The sequence below is a fragment of the Lampris incognitus genome, chromosome 1 (genome assembly GCF_029633865.1).
Source record: "Lampris incognitus isolate fLamInc1 chromosome 1, fLamInc1.hap2, whole genome shotgun sequence".
NCBI classification, from domain to species: Eukaryota; Metazoa; Chordata; class Actinopteri; order Lampriformes; family Lampridae; genus Lampris; species Lampris incognitus.
Genome location: NC_079211.1, coordinates 100,769,231 through 100,789,150, shown reverse-complemented (window position 1 = coordinate 100,789,150; position 19,920 = coordinate 100,769,231). Strand labels below are relative to the sequence as shown.

Here is a 19,920-nt window from a genome sequence, read left to right as displayed (position 1 = left end):
AATGTCAGAGTAAAGCTGAAGGAGGAGAGTGGAAGAAACCCGCCACTGCGCAACATAAATGCCTGTATCTTTCCATTGGCTAGACCTACAAGGAAGTGACGTTTAAGTTGAGGGAGGAGCTGAAAATGGCGGGATATGGGCAGGTGAGGGTTGATGGACGACAGCGCAAAGGCTCTAGATCACATTCTCAAAGAGCTGCATGGAGTTCATGATGTTCTCATCCTGAAAAAAAAGAGGGAAACATTAAAGTTTGTTAATAGCTGTGGTCGACCAAATAAGTTTTCATTTGGGTTATCTTATCCACATTGTTACCGCACGTGTTCATGACCGACACATTACATCACAGTGGACACAAACTGGTTGCCTGCCAAAAAGTATAGGGCACTTACCAGCCACATGCAAATGTATTATCACCTGACCAATAGCTGCTCATTAAAACCTTGGTCGGCAAAGTATACTCATACAATAGAATAGAATAGAATAGAACTTTATTTGTCATTGTACAAGTACAACAAAATTTGAAAGTGCAGTTCTTATCAGTGCAAAGATCAATATAAAAAGAATAAAACACATAAAACACACACATTCATTTCTACATTCTATTGGAACAATGAACATATGCAGAGATTATCTGGTAAGTGTGAATTTTTAATTTTGTAGCAGACTGGTTTTAAGGTCACAGCCATTAGATGAAAATGAACCTGTGACCTTATAGCCAGCTAATGCCTTGAGGAATGACTTTGTCAATCAATAGCAAAAGTACCACCAAAGTGGTACTTAAAGGTGGCCAGTGGAGTTTTTGACCACTTGTGGCGCTATAGAGCAAAGTGAGAAAAGTGGTTTGCATTACGTGTTAGGGTACAGCCACACATGCGCGAAATTAACAATTGTGAATATTAACCTCCAGTTCACTTACAGTGTCACAATTTCATTTAGCAGATGCTTTTATCCAAAGCGACGTACATCTGAGAGTTAATCCAACACAAGCAAGGATATAGTCAGGAGACAACAACGCAAGTAAGTGCAAAAAAAAAACAAACTAGGTTCAAGTCTGATAGGTGCCAACAGGCAATGCACAAAAGCAATGCTTGGGGTGCATAGAGGCATTTTGTGCGTGTGTGTTTTTATTAATACCATCAGGTGTTGAGGTGTTCGTGAAAGAGCTGAGTCTTTAAATTCAACTGTGGTTGTTTTAAATATGCTATATAAATAAACTTGACTTGACTTGACTTTAGCTTCTTCTTCTTAAAGATGGAGAGGGACTCAGCGGATCGGTAACTCGTTCCACCACCGCGGAATTACAGAGGAGAAGAATCTGGCTAGTGACTTAGGACCCGGTGTAGTGGAAGTGCCAGGCGCCTTTCATTAGCAGAGCGTAGTGAGCGGGACTGAGTCATGGATGTATTATAGTAGAACTGGATACGGCGCCAGACGAAGCGTGATCCAACAAAGACCTCAGTGGCAGAACTGGTGGAAGATGTCTCCAGGTCATAATGCCAGTGAAGGCAGATGAAAGTTGAAACAGAGGGTGGTTGCCAATCATCTTGGTTCTCCATGCCTTAGACTTTGACCACCCCCTGCCAAGGACCGTGTGGTGGCTGCAGGTGCATCAGCCACTCCACGTAAAAAGATGTCACGCACAGGCATCTTAAAGGACATTCATACTCGACCCTGAGTGACCACCGAGGATGAGATCATGACAGTACAATAGGAGAGACCTGAAATGACAGCAAATGGTGATCCTATTCAGTGAAAGTTGAAGAGAGCATAAACCCGAAGTTGCCAGAAGTTGGACTGCTAAAGGCTTTGTTTTACTTAGGGAAAAATGCCTCCCCTCTCTTCTCCCTCCACCACCAGCTGTGCAACGCTCAGCCAGAAAATCACAGAGCTTGAAAAAAGAATCTCTATGCTCTACCGAATACAAAAGGACCAAAAAGACCAAAAACACTCTAATTAGTGGCTTTCAGAAATAATGAGCCCCACACCATGACTATGCGGACACTATTTCCTGGTCCAGCCCAAACCCACTTGAGACGAAACCACAATGGATCTGGATATGTGCTATTGGCTAAACCGGGGAGCAAGACCAAAGACCTGTTCTACCCCCGCAGTATCAAACCCTGAGCTCTGGACAGATGTTGTCTGGGGTAAAAGAAGAGTCAGACACAAAAAGCACAGTTCCATTAATGTCTCACAAGAAGTTTGGCTGGAGAACAGGTTTATTATTTTGGATGAGCTGCCTGTCAGTCAGCACAATGGCAATGCCACAGCTAGCATTAACACCGCTAGCTCAGAAGCTAACGCCTAGACCCATGCGGCCACGACCCATGATACAGCTAAGCCCTTGAGAAGCATCTCTCAGCGGCACCTGGAGGTAAACAACAGCTCAATAGCCGCTAAAGCCAATGTCACATCATTAACAAAGACAGCATCACAGCTGAACATGCACAGGACATTCGAAAAAGAAGTTAACCAAGTTAGACAAGACATCTAACCAAAGACTCTGCTGGTAGGTGACCATATAATAAAGAGTTGTCAAAAGCAAAGTTTTCAAAACCATCTGTCTACCCAACACTACGGTTAGTGACATGGTCCAAACACCGCCACAAGTGTTATTTGACAATCCGGGCACGGACACACTTATTGTGCATAATGGAACAAATGACACTAGTCCTGGAAAGAAACATGGCTCAGAGGTGTTAAAAAGGAACTTCATACACCGAATGGACATTCCACAACAAGTCCCAGCTCAGATATTTGTGTCAGGTCCAATCCCCACTTTAGTGAAAGGAATTGAATATTTCAGCCGCTTGCTGGCATTTAATACATTAAATTCATGCACTCCTCAAAAACTGAACTTCACTGACAATTTCAACTTGTTCTGGGAGCAAGGAAACCATTTCAGAATGGATGGGGTTAATTTAAACAGAGTGGGGGTCCATATGCTTACTGCCAACTTAACCTATGGCCTCCAACACCCCACTGCTGGTATTTGGAAAAGGTCAGAAAAATATGGGAAAACTAGAGCAATGTTTTCCCAGGAAAACAAGGACAACACCATGGATCATTCCCAGCACCCCCCCCCCTGCCTCTCAGAGATCTCTCACACAAGCTAAGGATTCAGATAAAAGGGACTGAGGAGATATTACTATGTGGCATCAAAAGTTCCCACTTTTCCAGACAAACCAAGGACAATCTCCCTGCAGTCAATATTATAAAGGCATGCTGACAACTAGGACCGACTGGATTCCCCCCCCCCCCCCCCAGCTCATGTCTCCCTCTGCTTACTGGGTATAGACCCACTGCTGCTGATACAGCCCACCCCAGACAGCAAGGAGCAACTTCAAGGTCTGCAATTCCTGTTTTGACCAGCTTCAGGAAGCACAAAGTGTATTCAAAGTGCACAGTTACTTTATCTACCTGACTCCAGGTGTACGCCAGCAGCCACAACCTGTCGCCAAAAAATGTGCAGATAATACGCTTAACACACAAAATTTAGCATTGCTAAACATCAGGTCTTTGGCAGGAAAAACATTTTTTAATCAATGATTTTATCATTGAGCACAATCTCAATTTTATGTTTTTAATTGAAACTTGGTTAGACCAAGACGACAGCGCAACTGTTCTGACTGAGTCAACCCCTAACAACTTCAGTTTTGTGAGCAAACAAGACAGAATAAAAAAGGAGGTGGAGGTGCCATTTTGTTTAATGATTCATTCCAATGCAAGATGATATCTTATGGAAATTTTGCTTCTTTTGAATATGTGGCTCTTCAGTTGAATTCCTCTTCTCGAGTTATATTTCTAAATATCTATAGACCATCTTAATACAATGCTAACTTCTTTGATGCCTTAACTAAACTGCTGTCTAAAATCTATATTGAATTTGACAGTGTAGTTGTTGCTGGTGATTTAAACATCCATGCTGATATACCCCGGGGCAGAGGAACTAAAGAACTGTGTTGTGTTCTTGATAACTATGGACTGACTCAGAATCTCAGTCCTGGTATTATTGGATCTCAGTGCTGCATTTGACACAGTCGGCGTCAACATATTACTAGACTGATTGGAAAACTGGGTGGAACTTTCTGGCACTGCACTAAACTGGCTTGAATCCCACTTAAAGGACAGGGACTACTTTGTGTATATATATGTAATTACAAAGTTTAGTGTACAAAAGTTACCTGTTGAGTTCCCCAAGGCTCTATTCTGGAGCTGCTTCTGTTTAACATCTATATGCTCCCACTAGTTCAAATTATGGAAAACAACAAAATATGTTACCATAATTATGCAGATACTCAGATTTATATAACCATATCAGCAGTGGATTATAATCCCATACAAGCACCGAATAAGTGCATTGAACAAATCAATGGTTGGATGTCTCAGAATTTTCTTCAATTAAACAAAGATAAAACTGAAGTAATTGTCTTTGGAGCCAAGGAAGAACAATTTAAAATCAGCTCTCAGCTACAATCGTTAATGTTAAAAAAAACTACAAACCAAGCCAGAAATCTTGGCGTAGTCATCAACTCAGACCTGAATTTACATAGCCACATTGAGACAATTACAAAGTCAGTCTACTGTCACCTGAAGAATATATCAATAATTAAAGGATTTATGTCTCAGCAGGACTTGGAAAAATTTGTCCATCATTTATCTTCAGGCAACTCTACTACTGTAACGGCGTCTTTACAAGTCTCTCTAAAAAAAACAAACAGCTGCAGGTGATTCAGAACGCTGCTGCTCAAGTCCTTACTAAGACCAAAAAAGTGGCTCACATCACTCCAGTTCTGAGGCTGTTACAGTTTTTTCCTGTGTGTCAAAGAATTGATTTTAAAAGTCTGCTCTTGGTTTATAAAGCACTGACTGCATGGTTTAGGGTCAAAATACATTTCTGACCTTCTGCTATACTATGAACCATTCAGACCTCTCAGATCATCTGGGACAGGTCTGTGTCTTGTCCCCAAAGTCAAAACTAAACATGGAGAGGCAGCTTTCAGTTTTTATGCACCACATATCTGGAACAAACTCCCAGAAACTACAAGTCTGCTGCAACTCTCAGTTCTTGTAAATCAAGGCTGAAGACCTTCCTGTTTGCCGCCGCCTGAGATTAAATAGAATTTGAAGCTTTTGATCATCATCTTACATTGCACTGCAACTTTTTTACTCTTTGTTTTTAATGCCTTTTTATTGTCTTATGTTGCTTTTCTTAACACCTTTTATGTTTTATGCAAAGCACTTTGAATTGCCTTGCTGCTGAAATGAGTTACACAAATAAATTTGCGTTGCCAAGTGAGCCAGGATGGAGGAGACTTTGATGTTACGGTGTCTAACCAGCTGGTATTGTATGACACTGCCCATGAAAACTACAAACTGCCCCACAACAGAGATGCTGCCTGGTTGGCAGTGAGTCAGTTGACAGCCATTGAACGTAAATAAATGGAAATTTTATTAATAACATAAATCATATTTCACAGTATACACATAACTTGCATACCAATTATTCCAACTTGTACACCAATTATTTCCTCATGTACACAAGGATGCACATGCACACCATGAGTATGGGGTTGACATAATACACATTTCTGTGGACACGAAATACAAGAAGAAGCAGAAGTGGAAGAAGGAGAAGACCACAATGTAAGCTAGCTTAGATGTTTTGTTTGGATTCATGATCAGGACAGGAAATCAAGCACAATGTTTTATCTAACTACTATGTAATTCTTTTATCAACTAAATTCTACACCTTTAATCAAAGAAAGCTGAATCAGTTCATCTCGACAAAACGTTCATTGAAAGAAATGTTTCATCACTCATCTAAGTGACATCTTCAGTCTCAACTGACTGCAGGTATCCCCACCCTTATAAACAATACAGTGGCATAACGACCGAAATCAATGATCAGTTTCATGCAAGTGCATACAAATAGGCTTGACCATTAACTAGAGTTTCAATGGCCATGTCCCAAATCCTCTGCCAATTCACACAGGATTTGGGAATGTTTGCAATCACAGCATTGTAAGATGGCAACAGATGTACTCTTAGACACCCCCCCCCCCGGGTTCAGGGATGGTCGTTCCCTCTTCACATAGATGGCCTCGTTGACTCCCCATTCAAACCAGTGTTCCTCCCAATCAAGGATGTCCACATTCTCCTCCTTGAAAGAGTGGCCACTGGCCTGTAGATGGGTGTAGACTGCGGAGTCCTGGTCTGACGCATTAGCTCTTCTGTGTTGTGCCATTCTCTTGGCCAGCGTCTGTTTGGTTTCCCCAATGTACAAGTCACAGCAACCCCCCTGGCACTTAACAGTGTAAACTATATTGCTCTGTTTGTGCCAGGGGACCCAATCCTTGGGGTGGACCAATTTCTGGCATAGCGTGTTTGGGGGTTTGAAAGAAGAAGCAAGCAAGTAAGAATACATCTTTCGCCGTCTTACAATGCTATGTACTATTCCCAAATCCTCTATGAATAGTACACATGACGATTGAAACTCCAGTTAATGGACACGCCAATTTGCATATGAAATCAAATGTTGTTTTTGGTCATTATGCAACTGCATTGTTTATAAGGGTGGGAATACCTGCAGTCAGTTTAGACTGAAGAGGCCACTTAGATGAGTGATGAAATGTTTCTCTCGATAAACGTGTCCAGATGAATTGATTCAGCTTTCTTTGATTTTCTTACCTGGATTATTGAGCATGCATAAAGACATTTCTACATCTTTAAGTTCAAATTCACAAATAAGAAACCAAACTTTCCTGGACTGTTTGTTGACCCCAAGCAATACGTTTCCACTTAAGCTGAATGTAATGGTTAAAACTGTTACAATCAGCTGTCAATGTAATAGTTAAAACATGCAAGATTTGTTAGCTGAACAAGGTCTTTATCTAATATGTTTGGTTCCCCCCTCCCCCATGTATTAATATTGGTTTGACTGTTCTTTTCTTTTGACTGTTCATTTGTCACTTATTGTATACTCATCAGTTTGTAATAAAGTTTGATTTATGTTGACTGGAGGAAGTGAAGCAACTGCAACTAAAGCAAATAAACATAAGCCTGGCTGTCATATAGAATAGAGAAAACAAAAGGACAAAGAAATTATATAAGTACTGTTGAGGATCTTCCTAAATGGAGAAAGCAGTATTCAGAGAGGGTGATTTCATGCCAACGCGGAGGGAGGAGAATAGCTGAATGGCATTTAACACAGTTTCACGCAATTCCTCAATTGGTGTGCCATATCTGCCTACAAAAAGAGGGGAAGAAGATGGAGAAGAAGAAGGAGAAGGGGAGAAGGAGAAGACGAAGAACATCGCAAGCCAATGTAAATAATGCAGCTCTCAAAACATTCCAAAGAAGACTTCGCAAATGTTTTAGAGGTAGGAAATGCATTTAATGTGTTTGTTAGACCTCACAGACACACACACATGTGTTTTGGTGAGAAAATTTGAATGAGGACAAACCTGAAATCTTTACAAGGAAAACTCTGTTACATACCTTCAACTTCAAATGCACAAATACAGCTACATCAGGAGCCTTATTTATCTGAGACTTAGACATCCTGGCTGACTACAGATGTATTCCAGCCCAATGCCTTAAGTTTTATCAAATGAAGATCCAATTTCAACTTGAACATAGACCATCCCAAGTGTTTTGTCTAATAAGTAACCGAGTAAGTAGTAATAAGTAGTTGACAGAATTCAATCAGTTAACCTGAGTGGGATCCTGAGCCTACTACTAAAGGCTGCAAAAGTTGTAATCCCTATATCCCAATAAAGATGCAGTCATAACAACCTGGAGCTGAACACGCTCAAAACTGTGGAGGTGGACTTCAGGAGGAGCCCCCAACACTGCCCCCCCCCATCATACTCAATAGCACAGTATCTGATTGGAAAACTTCAGGTTTCTGGGATCCACAATCTCCCAGGACCTAAGGTGGGCGTTCAACATAGACACAATCATCAAAAAGGCCCAACAGTTGATGTACTTTCTCCATCAGCTCAGGAAGTCCAGCCTACTTGAGGAACTGCTGATTCAGTTCTACACTGCAATAATCCAGTCTGTCCTCTGCACATCCATCACTGTCTGGTTTGGACCAGCCACCAAACATGACAGGAACAGCCTACAATGGACAGGTAAGTCTGCAGAGAAAATCATTGGCACCAACCTGCCCTCCATTCAGGACTTATACACCTCCAGAGTCTGTAAATGTTCTCATTCATCCAGGTCATGGTTATCCAAAGGAGTTGAATCAGTTGAATCAGTCCAGTTGCACTTGATTCAACTCCTTTGGACCTCCAGAGTCAGGAAACGAGCAGGCAACATCACTGAAGACCCATCAAACCCTGGTCACAACCTGTTCCAACTCCTACCCTCTGGTGGGCACTACAGAGCACTGTACCCCAAAACACCCAGATATAAAAAGTTTCTTTATGCAGACTGTCACTCTGATGAACACTTAACATTATCATAATAAATCTAAGCAGGCTGTATATACTGTATGTTGTATGTATACATTGTTATTCTGTCATGTCCACCTACCTCATGTATATAAGTAACCTGCTAACATATTTATTCCAGTATCTTTACACTCTGTACCTTTGCACTATTGCCTGCCTGTTTCACCTGTATATAGTCATTCCTTGTATATATTCCTGAATTCAAGTTAGGTCAGCCTTTGCTGCTACCATTATGACAGTAGATGGTACTATCTGCATCTGTTTCTAATGCCCTGTAGATTTGTCTCTTTAGGCAAAGGCTAGGGGAAGGTAACTCCAAATTCAAATCCAAGAAGCTGCTGGCAGCAGGGCGCTCGATGGTGTTTGCGGCAGAAGAGCCCAATAGGATCATGAGCCCAATCAGACCAATGGCAAAAACATCAGATGACATGCAGAGGAATCACTCTGTTGGTCAATGGATGGCATCACTTGACGAGTAAGCTGTCACTGTGGGACAACCTCTTTATTTACTGAGTCCATTGCACTACGGTGTACCGCTTAGGAAAGGGTTCTGAGGCCCAGAGAGACTGTTCAGTGGGGGCACGACACCAACTGTCTTTACTGTGCAAGGCATGATGTGAGGAGAGCTTGATGGGAAAAGCACTTGCAAGGAGAGCATTTACAAAGTCCTATGGTGACAGAATGAATGTGATGGTAGCAAGCTTAAGGAGCTGGAAGCTACTAGCGGGACCTCTGCACATAGGCAACTCACATGTGATGGTTCCTAACTCCGTTGAATCCTGGGCAACAACGGGGTCGAGGCAGCTGTATGAGTGTCAGGACAGCCCTTTTCAGGGAAAGCACTGCCTGCCCCTTAAGGGAAGTCCCTAGAAAAGGCGGGGTAAAAAATGTTTGCCCAGAAACTACCTGGCTGGTTCACTGCAGCCAGTGGGTCTTCACTTCAGTGGTTGAAAATGCAAGAAAGGGAAACTGACTGTTGCTACATGGAACGTTCGGACCATGTTGGACAACTACACCAGACCTGAGAGAAGAACAGCATTGCTTGCTAAGGAGCTAGAGAGAAACCGCATTGACATTGCTGCTCTTCAAGAAATGAGGATTGAAGGCCAAGGACAAATACAAGAGAGCAACTACACCATCTTCTGGATTGGAAAGGCCAATGGAAGGAGATATGCTGGCGTGGCCTTTGCCATTACCAACAGAATTGAATCCAGATTGCCCACTCTACCATTAGGAATCTCTGAGAGGATTATGAGTCTCCGAGTCCCTGTGGTGGGAGAATGCTTCTTATCACTCATCAATGTGTATGCTCCAACCATGGCATATCCAGATGAAAACAAGGAATCTTTCTACCAGAAATTGGCTGAAGTAGTGGACAGTGTACCAAGTGCAGACAAGCTCCTCATTTTAGGAGACTTCAATGCAAGGATAGGCAAGGACCATTTAACCTTTGAGGGTGTCATCAGAAAGTTTGGAAAGGGCAATAAGAATACAAATGAGGACCTTATGTTGAATTTCTGTGCTGAGCATGACCTGTGTATCACAAACTCCTTCTCTCAGCCTGAAAATAACTACTTCACCTGGGTGCATCCAAGATCAAAACATTTCCATTTGTTAGACTACGTTGTGACTCGCAGGGCAATCTTGACAGAAGTACTCTCAACGAAGGTGATGCATGGAGCAGAATGCTCAACTGATCACTACCTGGTCCGAACACAGTTGTGAATGAAACTAAAGATGAAGTCATGAAAAACACCGTGAAGCATCGAAGAAACTGGATCCCAACAAGCTAGCAAGCACAGAACATCAAATGAGACTAGCTGCAGCAATCACATCTGCTCTTCAAGATGAAGAAAGGATTGCAACAGGTGCAAGTAATGTTGAAGAATGCTGGACACAAATGAAAGAGACAATCTATAATTCAGAAAAAGAAGTGCTTGGTCATCCAAAAAGAAAATCGCCTGACTGGTTCCAGATCAAGATGAAGCAATCAAAGAACTGCTAGAGGCTCAGCCTTCAAGGCAATTAAAGCCAAAGTTCAGAAGGAGATTAGGGTGATGAAGGACAACTGGTGGACCAAGAAAGCTGAAGAGCTGCAGCTCTTAGCAGATCGAAATTATATGCATGGACTCTTCTCTGCACTGACCTGAAAGAGATCACAGAAAGATGGAAAGAGCACTTCTGCACCCTTTTAAATCAAGAAGTATCAGCAGATCCAAATGCACGCCAGTAATTAACAAGAAGGCAGACAAGAGAAGACCTCTGTGAGCTGATCACAATGGCTGAAGTAGAGAAAGCACTTAAAGACACCAGAAGTGGGAAGGCACCGGGACAAGATGGCATCCCATCAGACATCCTGAAGCATGGCAGCTCAACACTTCAGTCAGAGCTACTAAAGTTCTATAATGCCTGCTGGCAAAACCTATGCCTTCCTCAGGACTTCAAAGATACTTTGATTGTGACCATCTACAAGAAGGGTGAACGAAGCGATTGTGGAAACCACCATGGGATCTCACTTCTGTTGACTGCTGGAAAGGTCCTGGCTAAGATCACACTGAACCGAAAAAAGATCCTTTCAGATGAAGTGTTGCCTGAAAGCCAATGTGGTTTCAGATCTGGTATAGCCACCACAGATATGACCTTCACCCTGAGACAACTCCAAGAGAAAGTGACCGAACAGCACCAGCCACATTACATCGTTTTTGTGGACTTTTCAAAAGCGTTTGACACTGTTGATAAAGAGACACTGTGGGAAGTGCTAGAGACTTATGGCTGCCCCCGGAAACTGATCAGCATCATCAGACTTTTCCACGATGATATGACAGGGAAAGCATCAATTGGAGGAGATGTCAGTGATGCTTTCAACATCAAGCATGGAGTGAAGTAGGGATGTGTGCTTGCACCAACCCTAGTCATGTTATATCTTGCTGCAGTCCTAGAAACAATGTCAGCCAACTTGAGAGGTGGCTTGTACATCAGCACCCGAACAGATGAAAACCTCTAAAATCTTGCGAGACTCAAGACGTCAACCAAAACAAGAAAACTCTGTGTTCGAGAGCTTCTCTATGCAGGTGACTCAGCTCTGGTTGCCAAAGATCCTGGAGAAATGCAAGAAATAGTAGACTGCTTCTCTTCAGTGGCTACCCTCTTTGGGCTAAAGCTCAACATCTCCAAAACAGAGCTTCTGTACCAGCCTCCCCCTCAGAAAAGCCCCAAAGAAGGTCAGCCAAGTATTTTGGTTAATGGAGCAACTCAGAAGACCACTGAGTGCTTTACCTATCTGGGCAGTGCTGTGACAGATACAAACACCTCTGACTTAGAAGTGGACAGAAGAATCCAAGTGGCAACAAAAGCCTTTGGTGCCCTCCACAAATGACTTTGGTCCCACCATGACATCAGGCTGACACAAAGATCAAGGTCTACAACACAGCTGTTCTACCGTCTCTACTATACGCCACTGAATGCATGACCCTGTATCGCAAGCACATCAAGAAGCTTACCAGCATACCGCTTCATCATCTGCGAAAGCTGCTGCGAATCAGTTGAGAAGACAAGGTGCCTGACATGGAAGTATTGAGACATGCTGGTACTGTCAGTGTTGAAGCCTTCATAACAGCCTCCAAGCTCAGATGGGTCAACCATGTGAGAAGAATGCCAGACAACCGCCTACCAAAAGAGGTTTTCTACAGGGAGCTATGCCAGGGCAAAAGGAAGCAGGGAGGCCAGAAACTACGCTTCAAAGATGTGCTCAAATGTCACATTAAGATCTGCAGCATAGATGACTCCAGCTGGGAGACAGTGGCCCTGGACAGACAGAGATGGCGCTCCACAGTAAGGCAATCGAGAACAGCTGTTGAACAAAAGAGACAAGAAGCCTATGCCCACCATGCAAGACTTAACAGAACAACTCAAACAACATTCGTCTGTGACAAATGTGGACGATATTGTCGTTCTAATGCGGGCCTGATGGCCCACAGGGGTGCTTGCTAAGCTTAAACTGCATCACAGTCATCATCGTTTTGATGGACTGTCAAAGAAGAAAGAATATTCCTGAAGATTTTTGTGTTTTTATTTTCTGTAAGTATATTGAGAGCCACAAAACCAGTCAAATTCCATGTATGTGCAAACGTACATGGCCAAATAAAGATGATTTGGATTCTGAAGATCAAAAAGTGATATAGGGGTAAAGTTGAGGGAGAAGAAATTGTGCTCGATGGTGTTTTAAGCCCCCAACGTACTCTTCAAGGCAGCGCTGCATGGAAGGCACTCCCCGCCTCCTACAGTTTCAGCCAATCACAGCACTGGCGCTAGATTTCAACTTTTTCCCTCCTTCTGCAGTGAAGGAGTTCGACTCAAACAAACGTCCATCTTAAAAGTGCAGCATTTGACGTAAATATCCCTTTAAATGAAAGTTTGACTCGTGTACATTCACAAAAAGACCCTAGATTGCATTTTGGCAACAGTTTTGCTTTAACTTACTTAGCTGCTATGTCTAGATGTCTTATAACTTATCTAGCAACAACTGGATGCCTAAAGGAGTTTTGGAAAGACACCCACTCAACCATGCCTTTGTGCAGCTCACTTAAAACTAGGTTGTCTCGTAGTTGTTTAAATAAGCAGACTGGGAGACATAGGCTAATGCCTAACTACATAGCAATAGCACTACTCAGTCGCTCTCATAACCACCCAAGAAATGAATTGGCTGCCTGGAACTTAGCTAGCGCTAACTGCTAGCCCATTACTAAGTAAATTCTGTCCTGCACGGATAAGTTTAAAAGTAGTAGATGCCAACATAAACTGAATGCTCACCACTGCCAGCTATTTGAACAGATTGACTGCATTTGAGCTAACCTTGGCTGAAAATAGTTAGCTAAAATCTACCATTGCAATCTGTTTACAGTTAGCTAGCTAGCTGAGGTGTCCGTTCAGTAAAGAAAATCCCTAGCAGCTAGTGTTGGCTATATTTCAAAGCATATGTCACTGAGGACCAGTGCTGTGATTGGCTGAAACTGTAGGGGGTGGGGAGTGCCTTCCATGCAGCGCTGCCTGGAAGAGTACGTTGGGGGCTTAAAACACCATTGAGCGGAAATTGTCCTGTGTCCTCAGATGAACCACAAGCACCATTTCCAGACCTAGAAAGACAGGCGATAAGCTGCCCTGGCTCAAAGCTGGATTTTAAGTTTTTATGTTTAAGGCAATTAGTGCCCAGCTATACATGCACAACTCTAACAATGCAGAATAATGATAGAAAAAGGTCTAAATTCCTGTGTTCACACTGGTGAGCAAACTGATTGTAGAAGTGCAAGGGACAGGGTCATACATTTCCCTTCAATCTTTCTGTAAACTTGGAGTGAGTCGATAAGACAGGAAATGAGAGAAGAAGGGGAAGAGCGGCAGGGAGTTTATTTTCTTTTAATATCTTATTAGAGCCAGTAAAGGAGGGGATATGGTAGAGGAGATGGAAGGAATTTCTTCAATAGATTTATAACGGTAATAATAATAATAGTAACAGTGTGAAACGTAGTCTTGCAAGGGGACTGTAGCATCATTCGCTGGTTATGGTTGTGTTTTCACATGTGTTTAGCAACTATCAATGTAACCATCTTACCAACACTTTCTGCAAGTCCGCAAGTCCACATATTTACCTCAGAAAAAGTACTTTGCGTTATCACTTCTATAATTAATAGTCATTTTGCCATTCATCTCCGTGGCACAAAGATTAGAAATAAAGTTAAATATTTTAAAAGGATGAAGATTTTTTCAAAAGATGAGTACATCCACACATCACCTCAAGTACAAAGTTGATTTTTTTTGGGGGGGGGGGTTCTTTTTTCTCCCAATTGTACTTGGCCAATTACCCCACTCTTCCAAGCTGTCTCTGGTCATTGCTCCACCCCCTCAGCCGATCCGGGGAGGGTTGCAGACTATCATGTCTCCTGCGATACATGTGGAGTCACCAGCTGCTTCTTTTCACCTGACAGTGAAGAGTTTCGCCAGGGGGACATAGCACATGGGAGGATCATGCTATTCCCCCCCCCCCAAACAGGAGGAGGCGCTAGTGAAGCAACCAGGACACATACCCACATCCAGCTTCCCTCCCACAGATACGGCCAATTGTGTCTCTAGGGATGCCCAGCCAAGCCGGAGGAAATACGGGGATTCGAACTAGCGATCCCCATGTTGCCAGGCAATAGAATAGACTGCCATGCCACCCGGATGACCCCTGCCCACCCGGATGCCCCCCCGCCAGATGCCCCCAGAAAGTTGATTTAAAGTTGAATGGGGTTGCCAGTTATTCTCTCCACACTCTTTGCAATTTTTGCAGAGCATACTGAGAATAGTGACAACACAAGTGTACTAGTTTTCAGCAATGATAATGATAACTAATAATATTATGGCTGTATGGCTTTTGTGAAGGTGGCAAGATTGCTCGGTTCACAAAGTTACAAGGCGTTAATTTGTACCATTATATTCAGTCAGTGTTTGGTGAACCATATCATGATGCTGTTTGCATAGTTATGTAGCTGTGGTTTGGGTCTTCCTGCATAGCATGCTGCCTGTCTGTTTGCAGGCGGGGCTCAATTTAGAAAGGCAAATCACCTTCTGACACGTCTCTATGAACTCCTCAATGGTCACCACGCCATCTCTGTTTCTGTCCATCTTCTGTGGGAAGAAGGGACGACAAGGACAAGAGAAAAGTCCAACTGTTATTTTACGCAAGGAGCACTTGTAAAAACAATCAATGCTGACCAAAGTATAGTTTGAATATGAAAGAAAACAACAAAGAAATATGAAATGATGGGAATGAGTGTGACATCCGCTCAAGGGGACTCAAAGTACGGAAAAGCTTGTACGAATGCGTGGATGATATTTTCAGCTTGTTTGTTTTTTATGTGACTTGAATGGAAAGATGAGTGTGTGTGTGTGTGTGTGTGGTTTTGCACAGAACCTGGAAGAACTTATCCACGTGCTCAGAGGGCGCTTCGTCCCGTACACAGGGGTAGGTGTATCTTCCCATCATGTCATAGATTGATTTCATTATCGCCAGCATCTCCTGAGAGAAGAGGACAGAGTTGCCATTGTGTTGAACGACTGCCACACAAACGAATCCCAGTCTATGGGCAAAACTCACGGTCGTGCCACACTTAGTGTTTTCCCCATATTCGAACAGTAGGGCAACACAAGACACGGTGAAAAATAAATGAATGCAGTCACTTCTTTAATACCCCTCTTCTTACTGTGGTATGTGGTGGATAAGTTCTGTTCTGTTGGCAGGAGGGGATGCTCAACACGTTTAGCCGTAGTAAAATTACGACGACGGCAACTACAGAAAGACCTCCCATTTCTAGACTCTCATAAAGGCTGTTTATAGTTATATCTGGGTTAGTTACTGCTTCAGAAAAGGAAAAGAATAATAAAAAGTGTTGAACGGCTCCCAAGTGCACAGAATCCATCAGCGAGGACTTCAACCCAAGCAAAGCAATGATATCGCTCCTCTTTTAGTGTCTCCTCACCAACAGCCTGTGTTTCATGAAACTGACTTTTAAGTTTGTATTGATGACTTTTAAGGCTTCGCATGGAATTGGCACCAACACATCTCTTAAAATCATGATCGCTCATGCACAAGCCTGCAGACAAGGCTCAGGCTTGATGTTAAGCAGTATAAGGTGACTGGAATGACTTGCCGGAGGAGATGAGGCTTACAAGGCGGGTACCGTCTTTTTTAAGGACTTCCTAAAATACCTTTACTGAAATGTCTGTCTATGCGTTCTGATTTTTATTTGTTTTATTCTCCTCATCTGTAATTCACGCTATCTTTTCCCCTATGACGGGGACTTTTACTGCTCTACCCAACTGGTTTATTGGTAAAACTGATCCAATGCAGTTGCTCCATGTGCCCTGATTATTCAGCCCTTTTTAACTTTGTCTTTTAAAGGTGCTTTATTAAAGGGTGGCGGTTTGGTTGATTATTATTGCTAGCATTATAGGCGTCCTACCTCTTTGGTAATGTAGCCGTCTTTGTTAATGTCATACAGGTTGAAAGCCCAGTTGAGTTTCTCAGTGACGGAGCCCCTGAGCAGCACAGACAGACCGATGACAAAGTCCTCAAATCGGATGGAGCCGTTTCTGTCTATGTCGAACGCGTTGAATAGGAAATGAGCATAGGTAGTGGCGTCTGCATCACAGCGGGTGAGAACAGAGTGGGGCAAAACACAAAGAATAAGAAAAAAGGAGTTAGGCTCACGTAATTTCATAGCGTACACAGACTGAATACATTTTGCCAAAATACCCGATAAAGACTCAGATATCAGACCAGGAGAGAGAGAGAGAGAGAGAGAGAGAGAGAGAGAGAGAGAGAGAGAGAGAGAGAGAGAGAGAGAGAGAGAGAGAGAGACAGAGTGAGAGAGAGAGAGAGAGAGAGAGAGAGAGAGAGAGAGAGAGAGAGAGAGGGAGAGAGAGAGAGAGACAGACAGACAGACAGACAGACAGACAGACAGACAGACAGACAGACAGACAGACAGACAGACAGACTGTGTTATCTTCTAGCTGACCTCCTTGGGGAAAGAATTGAGAATAGATGGACTTGAAAGTCTCCTCATCAACCAATCCACTGGGACACTCCTGTCACAAAGAGACAGAAAGAGAGAGGTGAGTGAGTGCGAGAGAGAGAGAGGGGTGGGGGAGAGGGAGAGAGCAAGAGCGAGATGGGGGAGAGAGGGAGGGAGAGGGAGAGAGAGAGACTTTGCGTACGTTGGGTTGTTTCTCTCTTCATATCTCTGTACCCCAATTCTCTTCCCCACCCAGCTGATCACCATGATGACCCCTGACTTTACTCACCTTTTCGTGTTTTTCTTTACAAATAAATGACTTCCGAATGCTTTGGCGATGCAAATGTTAGCTTTGTCATGCCAAAAAAAAAAACAAGCCAAAATTGAAAGATTGAAACTGAGAGACAGACAGAAAGATGGAGGGGGAAAAAAAGACAGACAGATGAATGGCAAATGCGTATTGTGACAGTCCAGGTCTATTTACAGCATGCGAAAATGGCGGCACAACAATGAAGGCCATCTTCATTCCCCTCACGATGAATTAATGGGGGCGATATCCACACGTACATTCTTAAAGCCCCTGTAGAGAGACTGCAGCTCCTTCTTGGTGAACTTGGTCTGAGCCTGCAGCTGGTCCAGCCCCTCCGGCTGGTGCCGCACCGCCGACAGCTCCAGATCACTGTCACTGCTGTCTGTTGGAGAGAGAGAGGGATGGACCGAGAGAGAGAGAGGGAGAGAGATAGAGAGAGCCAGACAGCAGAGAGAGGGGGATATGAAAAGAAGGAGCAAACAAGAGAAAAGGAGTGCAAGGATGCAGGCCAACATTAAGGGGTGTGGGGGGGACCAGGCATTCAACAGGGAGGTATTGGTTTTAGGAGGAGGAAGGCGACAGTGCAACATCATTAGAGTTAGCAAAAAAAAAAAACTATAAGAGGAGCAAGAGTCAGAAGACCGGGGACTCAAAAAGAAGAGGAGGTACTTTCTTTATTGCGGAACAAGTCTAGTTCTGATCTGCTTCCAAAAAAAAAAAAAGTCAAAATGTGGAAAAACGTTTGGAGGTTCAAGACTTGGAAAATTTAAATATGAAAAGTTTAAAATGCAAAACATTTGAATAGGAGAACTTCGCCCAAAGGCACCGTTTGTCTTAAAAGCAAGTCATGAATGTATTTTGTGTCATGGCATTGCTGGTTCACCAGCTCACACACTAAGAGAAAGCACTGGGAACAAGGGGGTGGGGGGCACAAAACCCAATAAATAAATAAATAAATGAGAGGGAGTTTGGAGAAACCACGAGAAAGTTGGGTTCTGCCTTTTCCATACTCACCATCTTTACACAGAGAAAACAGGAGGAGGGGGCGTTGGTAAGAAACATCATGATGGAGGAGGAGGAGGAGGGAAAGAGTAAATGGAGGAAAGTGATAGAGCAGATAGCAAGAGGAGGAGGAGGAGGAGGAGGAGGAGGAAAAAACAACAACAAAGAAAACGGTCAAGCCAGATCTGGTACTGAGAGACACGTCAGACAGCCGGTGAGCGGTCCGGAGGAGGAGAGTCAGGTTACATACTTAGAAAGTTTCAACAGATCAGCGAGCCGCAATGTACATCCAGTTAATGTGCAGGAGGGGAGCCGCAGGTGGGCGGCCGTTTCTTTCCTAGAAGTCATACTGGAGTCACCGGTCTCACGTTCATCAAAAAAAAGGGCCTCATGGTCCTGGCGGGAGGAGGCATGACTGGACATACGGCATGAAAATATCATGCACAACTCGTCGTCTTTGCAAACAAAGGAGCTCGTGAGCCGAGACTGAACGCACCTCTGTAACATACCGGTATTTGTTACGTCCTTTGTAAAGACGGTTTTGGGTGAGATCCACCCTTACTTCTTACTTCTTTCTCACTCTTGATCGCCGTATGCAAAACACTGAGACACACCTGAAGAGCTCCAAGGTCATGGGATCGTCTAACCAAATCCAAATTTGAATCGTCATTTAGGGAACACTAGTCTTATTGCCAAATTAGCATGTAATAAAAAATACTTATATTCTATATTTTCATTGTCATCAAAAATATTGGTGCTATAATTGTTTTTTCCCCCTCATAATATTCTTTTAGAACGGCCATGCAAACTCAAACAATGTTTTACACACATGCACACCGTATGTGAAGTCCTACAACACCGCAGCAGCCAATCCTCCTGGTTCGCCATGTCGCTCCTCTCTCTAAGGATTTTCTCCCCTTCCAGTCACCATTACCTTTACCACCACCCAGATGTTTGCAGACCCGGGTCAGATAGCATTTAGAAATACGTTCTTAGCACTTATTGGAAATTTGCTATAGCTAACTAACCCCGACTAGTGGGGATTTCAGCACAAGGGCAACTTTTCGACTTTTAAACGTTAAAATGCTTACTCAGAATTTTCTGCCACTTTTACAATCACATTTCTACGGCGCTGTTGCTCCATCGGTACTCCAAACAGAACAGAAGAAATAGAAATATATAATGTATATAGACATAAACAAGGTCTTCCCTTCTCCATCCATCTTTCCTTCCTCTTTGATGCCTCTGTTGCCGCTCAACCCCCCTTTTTTGACCCCCCCCCTTTTCTCCCCAATTGCACTTGGCCATTACCCCACTCTTCCGAGCTGTCCTGGTCACTGCTTCACCCCCTCTGCCGATCCGGGGAGGTGCTCCAGACTACCACATGCCTCCTCTGATACATGTGGAGTCGCCAGCCGCTCCAATTCACCGGACAGTGAGGAGTTTCACCAGGGGGACGTAGCGCATGGCAAGATCATGCTCTTCCCCCAGTTCCCCCTCCCCCCGAACAGGTGCCCCAACCAACCAGAGGACACGCTAGTGCAGCGACCAGGACACATACCCACAATCCGGCTTCCCACCCACAGACACAGCCAAT

General features: G+C 43.5%; 1 protein-coding gene across 1 annotated transcript in view; it reads right to left on the bottom strand.

Annotated features, from left to right (window-relative positions):
* Positions 1 to 67: 67 nt before the first annotated feature.
* The window catches only part of kcnip3b (Kv channel interacting protein 3b, calsenilin), a 24,641-nt gene continuing 4,788 nt past the window's right edge, over positions 68 to 19,920 (bottom strand). Inside the window, exons 2-7 of the mRNA XM_056285692.1 lie at positions 17,579 to 17,703; positions 17,015 to 17,084; positions 16,460 to 16,638; positions 15,412 to 15,516; positions 15,063 to 15,125; positions 68 to 222 (exon numbers count right to left, since the gene is read on the bottom strand). Of these exons, the coding sequence (XP_056141667.1) occupies positions 175 to 222; positions 15,063 to 15,125; positions 15,412 to 15,516; positions 16,460 to 16,638; positions 17,015 to 17,084; positions 17,579 to 17,703 (590 nt within the window). The 3' untranslated portion in view covers positions 68 to 174. The remainder of the gene's footprint in view (positions 223 to 15,062; positions 15,126 to 15,411; positions 15,517 to 16,459; positions 16,639 to 17,014; positions 17,085 to 17,578; positions 17,704 to 19,920) is intronic.